Here is a 9,058-nt window from a genome sequence, read left to right on the forward strand (position 1 = left end):
CTGTGCCCCGCGGTGCCTGCCGGGAGCCGTAGTCCGCGCCGCGCGGTGCCTCCCGGGAGTTGTAGTCCGGCGGCCATGGCGGAGGATGGCGAGAGGAAGGCCGCGCTGGAGACGGTGAGGGAGCGCGGCCGCCCGGCTGAGGGGGACGGGGCGGGGGTCGGCCCTGCTCGGCCCTGAGGCGCTGCTCTCCCCTGGCAGCGGCAGCCGGGGCCTCCCCGGCTCCTCCCGGGCCTGGCTCAGCGGTGGGGCCTCCTCAGCATGGGCCCACTGAGGAGGGGGGAGCGTGGGTGTGTGCGGCGTTGGCGTCGGGATAAATCGCGGCAGTGAGGATAGCTCCAAGGGAAAGGCACCGCGGCCGCATCCCCGGGCTGGTGCTTCGTCCCGTCCCGATGGCTTTGCAGGCCTTTCCTCTCCTATCCCCGCCTAAACCCTCCTCAGATGTCACCCCTCAGAGGGCCGAGCCGGCTTCTTCAGCCGTCAAACCGCTCGGTTTCATCTGGTGTGGAGCAGCTGCTCTGTTACAGCGTCTGTGAACAGCTGAGGGAGGAAGAAACTGAAGAAAGTGAGTGAAAAAAGTGAGGAGCAGTGTTTCCTGAAACAGGAGGGACAGAGAGGAATCCACCTGTTCAGTTGAATTTCTTGAAGTTTAGGCGTTTGATGTGGTCCTACAGAGAACAGAGGCACCTAGAGGTCAGGACTAACCTATCTTAAAAGTAGTTAGGACTAGCATTTTCTAAAACAAGGCTTGCTTTTTAAAGATGAATTGTTGAAAATATCAGGCTGTGGATGGCTTTGCCTGTTAGCTGTAGGCCCTGGCAGCATCCCTCGTCTCCTCCCCTGTTTCAGGTCGCTGAGCCCTATGGCAGGAGCTTATGGACCTTTTTTCCATCTCCAGTGCTTGCTGCAGGCGTTTGTGGACCCTCTTTCCATCTCTGGTACCCACTGCAGGCAGCAGAAGGCACTAGATGGCACTGCACTTCACGCAAACAGGGGTGAAGCTGGCAGTTGCACCAAGACAGGATGACAGGGAGAGCTGATCCAGGCTCTTCAGGTGCTCCGTGTGCCAGTCTGTCGGTGGGAAATGGGGAAAGCTGAGCACCAGGACAGCCGTATAAGGAGAAACAAGGGGGCTTTGTAAGTTGCCTGATTTTAAAAGCTGCCTTTGGGGAAGGCTTAATACAGTGGTTTTCCATAGTCTCTCAATCTACAGTCCCTAAACTTTTCCTGATGGCACAACAGACCCCAGAGTCTCTTAGCAATAGTCTGGCTTCTGCTAGTTACCTTTTTCAGGCTCTGTAGAGCCGTATTCTTGTTGCCAGTTGTGCAGGCCGCAGGCTGAAAGTCACAGTTGCAGCAAGAAGCCCAGTCCTAATCCTGCAAGTCTGATGTGATGAATGAAATTGATCTTTGAAGAGCTGCAGTTCCTAGAGAGGCCCTTGGCAACAAACTAGCAGATCCCTCCATGGGGAATGCAGTACCATACAGAAAACAGGAGGATGTGTAGAAAGCAATACTGGCTCATGAAGCCCAGCAAAGGACTATATTCTGACATAAAAGACAAGTTATGCATAAACTGCAGTGAGCTGTAGGACTGTTCCCCACCCACTTGATGTCTAGCTGATCCCATGTATCTCAGCGCTGTGCTAATGTATCCACCACAGCACTACCTAGGCACCAAATACAACATTAAATGATTCATCATCATCATAAATCACAGTCCCTCCAAGCAGGAGAGCGTCTGGGCGATGCGAGATTGCAGCTCTTAGGCTTGCGTAGCTGGTAGAGGAGGGGAGTGACCAATGCATGGGTGGCCAGGTCCCAGGGGCCATATCCTGACCTTGCTGGGAGGCTTTACCCTGCATGGTCTTGGGGGAAGTGCAGGCTTTTCTGTCTCTGTTGTCTCTGAGGGGCTCGAATGAATTTGGTCAATCCTAAAGCTGCCTCGAGATCTCCTCAGCTTTTCCATCTGCCTCTACCTTAATACAAGAACAAGGACAGTTTGGGAAAGAGACCAGTGAATTCGTGTGTAACCAATGAAGAAAAACTCCAGATGAGCAGAATTCCCTGCTCCAGAGTATCAGGGCTTTTTTTTTTTTTTAAACAAGTTGGCTCAAAGGAGAACAAGTTTTCTTGTGATGAATAGTATGATACCTGGACACCTCTTAGAGGATACTCAAAAACACCCTGAGAAATCTCAGCCTTCTGCCTCAGGGCACAGACCCCGTTGCTGCAGGGACCAGGGAGGAATCTGTCCTTCAGGGGAACGTGTTGGTTTTCCTCGGAAGCTTTGGACAGTGTCTGTGCCACAGGCGAGATACCTGACTAGCTGGGCCAATGGCTTGATGAGAAGCAGCAAAGCTTATGGTCCTGCGGAGATCGAGAACTGTATCCGAGGACACTCCACAGGAAAGAGGAGAGAGAAAGCTGAGCCTGTGAAGCAGACAGGTTCAGCACAGTGTGTTCCTTAGGGCTGTGTGAAAGAGCCGTGCTCTGGCTTTCATCTGCCAGATCAATGCCCTGGGTACTCATGCTGTGTGAAGGAGCAGGGACAGCTTAAATTCATTGGGTTGCTGCTCTGAGGCACTTGCTGCAGCCCCACAAGTTGGCCCAGCCGCCATGCCAGGGGTGCATCTGTCCCTTCTTCCCTATGCCCACATGTTCCTTCAGCTTTGTGAAGGGGTCTGAAGTCAGTGCAACTCTCAGCACTGTGTGTTAAACTCCCAGTTGTCCTATTTTTCAAATAATTTTTATGCAACATTTGTAACTCAGGTGTAAATATTTGCTCTCTGTCTGGAAAAGCGTCTCTTGCCCCCATGTGTGCGGAGCTACAGCTGAGCTAAGGTGTAACTCCCGCTGTGTGACTAAATTGCAAGAGCGTCAGTGTCTCAGTGAACAGAGCTATACCTGTACCTGTCTCGTGGCAGGGAGGGGGACACTTAGGATTTTGGCACCTGGTCACACCTCTTATGCTGTGACTGGATGCAGGGAGCAAACCGGGGGCCAGGCAGCCTGTCCTGGCATGTGGGTGCCTCCTGAGTTAGTCTGCTCTTGCTTGAGCCTGTAGTCTTTGGAAAAAACAAGCTCTTGAGTAGGACTGGGGCTAATAATTTTAAGAAATACTTCCTTGCGGTAGGAGAGACTGTGGCCAGCAGCTACGTTTGTGAAGAGGGTGCTGGGTCTAGCAAGCAGGAGAGCTGGCAGGGTGTTTCCTCCATGCCACCGGCTGCCCGAGTGACCTGTAGCAAGTCACTTATGCGTTGTCCTTCCACACCAAGGGAAGGTGTTTTTGCCACTCACTGATTTTAATCACTCAGCAAGACTTACCGCTTTTGTTGTGGGTTGCGAGATGCTGGGAGATGGGGAGACCTTATGAGTCCCACATCACTGTTGTCGGCGTGATGTTGCTGCATTGCACCTATCCCCCTGCGATAGCTGGTGTGTGGGGAGCCAGGCCTTGAATTGTGCTGCAGGTCTGAGTGATCTCTTCCTCCAGGGAAATCAGTCCACATTTCCCTTCGGAACTGCTGAGTCAATTCCCCATGGTGGCTGTACCTGCAGAAGGAGGAACGGGACTGCTAGGAGGGTATCGCTACCAGAGGGAAAATGTGAGGGATTATAAAATCTCTGGAGTGGTTGAGGATTTGGCCACGGGCAGGATGCGAAGAGATCAGTGCTTGTCTTAGGCTGGCTCCGCACTTAACCTTGAAACCTCTCTCTGCTGCCGAGAGAGGAAGCGGTTGGGGGCTGTCTGGGCACATCAGGCTCCACGGTGGCTACGCTGAGCCTGGGGAAAGGTCAGAGGCTCAGCAGCCCTCTGACAGCTAAGCGATTAATTAGGCAGCTTGTTGGTTTTGGAGGGGATCCCAAACCAGTCTTCTCAGGAAGCGTTAGCTGGTAAAGCTCTTTTCGGGCGCCTGAGCCAAAAGGCAGCAGGAGGATTAGGGGCTGGCTGCCGGCATTGTGGGGTTCGTTACGTGTGGGGCTCAGCAGCCTGAGGCTCACCGATGGGCTCTCCAGGCTCACCCTCAGCATGTGAATTTGGACTTACAGCTCCTTCTGTTTTTGACCTGGTGTAAGATTTCCCTGGTGATAGACAGTACCCCTCCCTGGGGAGTTTTTGCCCGTCCCTTTCATTCCTGTCTAGCCATGGGCTGGTGGTGGGACCTGGGATCACACCAGCCTGAACAGATACTTCAGCCTCGTTCCACCATGGCTGCTGAAACCCCAGCTTTCTTTGGGCTCCTCTTCTCTCCTGTGAAGAGGAAGGATGCACAGGCTCTTTGATAACTGGGGAGAGGTTTCTCTGAGGTCTGTAATTTTGCACCTTTCCCTCCCCCACTGTAAAAGCACTCTTGGTCACACTGCAGCACTCGAGACGTGAGCCATGGAGATGGACCAGCCAGACCTACAAGCCCCCTCTGTTACTCTGAAGCTGAGCGCAATAGTTTTTCTTCACCCTACAGCTGGTGTTCATTACCTCAGAGCGCCTTACAGCAACTCTTCTTTCCTCATTTGTGGCAGGTCCAGGCAAACGGGACAGATGGAAACTGCGTCACGTTTGTGTTGCATGATGAGGACCACACACTTGGCAACTCCCTCCGATATATGGTCATGAAGAAGTAAGTGGAGCCTCTGTGATGCCTGGCATCACTGAGGGTACTCTGTCTCCTACTCTGGCCTTCTCCTTACTGTCCTGCATCTCAGTTGTTGCTGGAACAAGGCAAATGATCAGAAACTACCTCTGTGCACACCTGATGGGGTCTTTATATATCAGACATGGTGGCAAAGACTCCTTGCCTAGCGCCCCACCTCTCTTCACAGGATTAACTTTTCCTTGTGCCATTAGTGTCAGGACCCTGAGAGCGCTAATAGGCCTTACGGGCCCTGACCAGCCACATGGGGGGCCTCCACCTACACCCTGCTGTGAGCCCTGCTTTTAAGCTCAGCTCAAGGCTTTCAGCCCCTGCTGAGCTGTGTCTCCAGCTCAGCCTGTACTGGGCTGTCGACTCCATTCACCCAGGGACTGACTTTCCGGTCTGACCTCAGCCCTTCCTCATCATTGCACACCGTCTTGGTGATCAGTGGGTAGTGTCTGACCCTCATTACCCTCACCTGATGTGACACTCACCTGATGTGACACTCACCTGCAGATTGACTTCTTGGCCTGATCTTGGACCTCCTTCATCCACACAAACCTGCCTGATGATCTGGACCCTTGGCTGAGCCTGGCTACCACCTTTGTGCCCACCCTACTCTCTCACTTGGGTGCTGTGGGACAGGGCTAGCTAGTGAGGCCTCTGCCCTGTCGGCTGTCCTACTATTCATGGCTCCTAGCTCCCCATCCCTTAGGGAACGGCCAGCCCTCACTGCTCTTTGATGGTTAGTTGTGGAGGAAACTTAATGTCTGACATGTGAAAGACTTCTGAATGTCTTATTTGGCCCTGGGTAAAATGATGCACAGCTCCATGTAAGTACACGTGGTCAGGCAGTATCTGTGTCTCCCTCTGGGGCAAGCGCTGTCAGAAAAGAGGGTAGGAACAGCCAGTATTAAGCAAATTGATCATCTTTCATGCTTGCATGGAGGTGCAGGAATTGATGCTGGGAATTAATTATCCCGCTGCCCCCATCAAAATGTACAAATAGGTTCACCCTCATTGCCCAATTTTATTGAGCTGGGCAGCACAGAGGGTTTGTGAGGATCTACCGGTAAGCCTCAGAAGAATTACAGCAGGAAGTTCAATGCATCATCTCAAATGACAGTTGCAAATGTCATGTGAATTCCTCTGATAAATCAGCACAACAAGTAAAACAGCAGGCTTCTTGCAAGGGGCTGTTCTTTCTGCTGGGTGCACAAATGTTCTACAACCACCTCAGCTTATGAAGGCAGGCGTCGTGCAGCCTGCAAACCATCTCAGTAAATCCTTGCAATGCCTTAGACCCGTCAGCCTCTTTTGCCCAGCAGAACTGCAAGAGTTTTGTGTACAGTGAGGTTTCCAAGCATCCAGGACCCCCTCTTTGAACTCTGCAGGCCTGCCAGCGGACCGCTGGTGGTGCCAGGATGCAGCCTGTGATCGTGCCAGCCATGTCCTTCCCCTGCAGAGCTCCAGCTGCAGCTCAGAGGTAGGTGAGGGTGTGTGAATAAGGTTACACAGGGAGTTTCCCTTCAGCATATCCTTCCCATAAAATCTTTGGTCATTTTAGAAATATCCTGAGCCCCAGCAGATCTGGGGTTGCCCGAGCCTCTGACTTCCCTGAGATTTGCTGTGGCCTGTGTTTCACTGCCCTCTTCTCTCTCCCCTCCTGCAGCCCTGATGTGGAGTTCTGTGGCTACTGCATCACACACCCCTCTGAAAGCAAGATCAACTTCCGGATCCAGACCAGAGGTACGGGTACGCGCGTTTCCTTTGTGTCCAGCGCCCTTCTTTTGTGGAGTTCCCCCTGCTTATGTCAGGTTTCCACCATGAGTCTTCTCTGCTACCCACCTGCAGCGACTGTGCCTGTTGCTGAACCGGAGAGGCTGCCCTGAGCCATTACGCTACAGTCCTTCTGTTTCCCAACTGCCGGGTTCCCAACCGAGGAGCCCACAGCCTTCCCTGGTCCCAGGTATCTGGTTTGACTGGCAGCAGGCACCGAACTGTAGATATAGTAGATGTGCTACTCACTGTCAGAGGTGATGGGTGCTCCATCTGCCCCTAAATTAGCGCAGGGAATAGAAAGCAAAGACAAAAGTGTGCTGACATATATGGCTGCAATGAGATAATTTGTTTCTGCTTCTCCTTCTCAGCTGTCTTGCAGCTTTGGCCGTCAGGCTATGACCTGAAGGTCTTTTGAAAAGCGTAATCAGTCTGTGCTGTCTTTTGACTTGCCTCCCAAAGAGGACTTTGTTCCCTGGTAATAAATAGCACTGACAGCTCTGAGCCTCTTGCAGTCACTCGCTCCTCCCAGCACCGCAGCCCCTTCAGCTCAGTCCACCGCCCTCCATCCAGGCCCTGCTCCCCAGCTTTGTCTGCTGCCTAGAGGGACGGTGCTATTTCATTCCTTCCTCATGGGGCTGGTCTTTTGAGAATCAGATATGTAGAAGCCACTTCCTGGAAGCGAGTATCTAGTTTGTGCTTGCTGACTCTTGCATTTCCCAAAGATTAATTAGTGCTCAGGCTGTTCAGCTTGCCATGGGCACCCCTTCCCCATGGGACTAACTGCAGGGTAAGTGTCTGCGGTTCCTGCCCCATCGCCTGGACCGTCACACTGGGCTCAGCTCCCAGGCTGCTGGTGGTGGGCTGGCAGGAGGGAAGCGTGTGGGCACATACCTGGTGTAAGAGCCTCTCCCCATCACGGGGCCTGCCCTTGGGCACGGTGGCAACAGCCACGCTGCCTCAGAGCAGCGAGGGAGGCAGCTACCAACCCTTTGGAATTCACCTCCCATTTCACTAACGCATCCTCTTTCCTGAAGGGGCCCTTCCTGCTGTTGAGCCATTCCGGAAGGGGCTGAACGACTTGATGGGTGTTTGCCAACACGTGCTCAACACCTTTGAGGTGAGACTATTGACTGAAGAGCTCAAGGGCCTTTTCTGTCTCTTGGTCTCCGAGGGGACAGGAATGGGCTGAGACCCATGTTGTAGGCACTTTTGACATGAAAAATTTGATAGTTTTTTCAGACATTTTCTGCCAGTGCCTAGCTTCCTCGGGGTGACTGTAAAGCTCAGTCACTTCTGAAAGTACCTGGAGCTCTGTCAGGGCTTCTCAGGTCCCTCAGCCTTCCCAGGCACTGGGCAGAGAAGTCACAGCACAGGCCAGGGTGGTGGCACTGTGGTGTGTGAGTCACTCAGATTTATGCTGTTAACATTTGTCCTTTGCTTTTGTTTGCAGAAGAGCATGAAGGAGTACAGGGCCCAGAGGGAGGAAGAGATGCAGTAGCGTTTGGGGATGGCCGTCCCCATGGATATGCGTGATGTCTGTGTGTTGAATTCCCTGTGTCACGAGTTTTTGTTTGGTTGTGTTTTTTTATGACCGCTTTGATGCAAACCTGTGTTTTCTCTAATAATAAAGTTTATGAAGTTTGATGCCGCAGAGGTGACACTGCGTTCAGCTCAGCACAGATGTGGGAAATGACAGCTAGAAGGCAGCTCTTTCCCTTTTCCATCTTATTTCTTTCCCTCTGCAAGTGTTGTTGCTGTTTCCTGCTCAGGTTTTTGAGATCACAAAGTTTGCAGGTGCACAGAATTAGTCAGCCCCAGAGTCCTCAGGGAGCAAAGGGGTTCAGTGCTGCATAAAATCAAGCTTTTAGAAAGGCGGCACCCTTTCCTGATTTAAATCTTTCTGTTACCGGCACCAGTGCGGTTGACTTCAAGGGATACAGCCAACCTTCCTTTTTTAACAGATCACTATAAAATGATACTCTGCTCATTTTGGGGGGTGAGATGAATAAAAAAGCACTTGCCTTTTTTAACCCCCTGAAGAATGCAAAGGCGAGCCCAGAGCACTCCTCGTGAGCAGGTTGAAAGGGTACAGCACTGAAACCCTGGCCTTGTTCGGCTCTGCTGGCCGCGATCCAAGTGAAAGCCTTTTGTTGAGTGTAATGTGGCATGAAATTGCAGGAGTTTTTCTGCTGCGTGCCGGGCGTAGGATTGGGAACCTTTCCGGTTTGCTCTGCACAGGGGGAACACGGCTTGTCTCCTCCGTGGAGGTCTGCAGTTACCAAAGGAACCTGCTGACACTCAATTAAGTATTTAGCAGACTTTGCAGACCCCCTGCTGCTTAATAAGAAACACCCAGAGATTTTCCTTTCAAACACCAACATGTTTTATTAACATACAGAGGAATAAGAAGGAGGATGTAAAATGTCAGGTTTTCTCTATAAAATCATTCTTTCAAATACAAATTGACAGACTTGGTCTCTCTGACAGGCTGGCGGTGGGTTTGTGTTGGCAGGCGTGAGGCTGAGGAGCCAGCTGAACCCCGCGTTTCATAACGGATTCGTCCTGCCCGTGCCAACACAGTCCCACATCTACAGTGGGTAACTGCTGTGGCTTTGCTTTTGGCGAATCCTGTCTGGTCCTGT

The 9,058-nt window shown here is 52.2% G+C and overlaps 1 protein-coding gene across 1 annotated transcript; it reads left to right on the forward strand.

The window, feature by feature from the left end:
• Nucleotides 1-32: 32 nt before the first annotated feature.
• Nucleotides 33-8,060, forward strand: LOC128914866 (DNA-directed RNA polymerases I and III subunit RPAC2-like). Its single transcript, XM_054214536.1, has 5 exons — nucleotides 33-114; nucleotides 4,522-4,619; nucleotides 6,307-6,383; nucleotides 7,451-7,533; nucleotides 7,867-8,060. The coding sequence occupies exons 1-5, from the start codon at nucleotides 76-78 to the stop codon at nucleotides 7,912-7,914; spliced, it is 345 nt and encodes a 114-aa protein (XP_054070511.1). The 5' UTR covers nucleotides 33-75; the 3' UTR covers nucleotides 7,915-8,060.
• The last annotated feature ends 998 nt before the right edge of the window (nucleotides 8,061-9,058 follow it).

Source organism: Rissa tridactyla, chromosome 9 (genome assembly GCF_028500815.1).
Source record: "Rissa tridactyla isolate bRisTri1 chromosome 9, bRisTri1.patW.cur.20221130, whole genome shotgun sequence".
Taxonomy (NCBI): domain Eukaryota; kingdom Metazoa; phylum Chordata; class Aves; order Charadriiformes; family Laridae; genus Rissa; species Rissa tridactyla.

Coding starts and splice junctions, on each gene's coding strand:
- LOC128914866 (XM_054214536.1), top strand. CDS start 76: ATGGCGGAGGATGGCGAGAGGAAGGCCGCGCTGGAGACG. Junction 4,620..6,306: donor CGATATATGGTCATGAAGAA/GTAAGTGGAGCC, acceptor CCCCTCCTGCAG/CCCTGATGTGGAGTTCTGTG. Junction 7,534..7,866: donor ACGTGCTCAACACCTTTGAG/GTGAGACTATTG, acceptor TTTTGTTTGCAG/AAGAGCATGAAGGAGTACAG.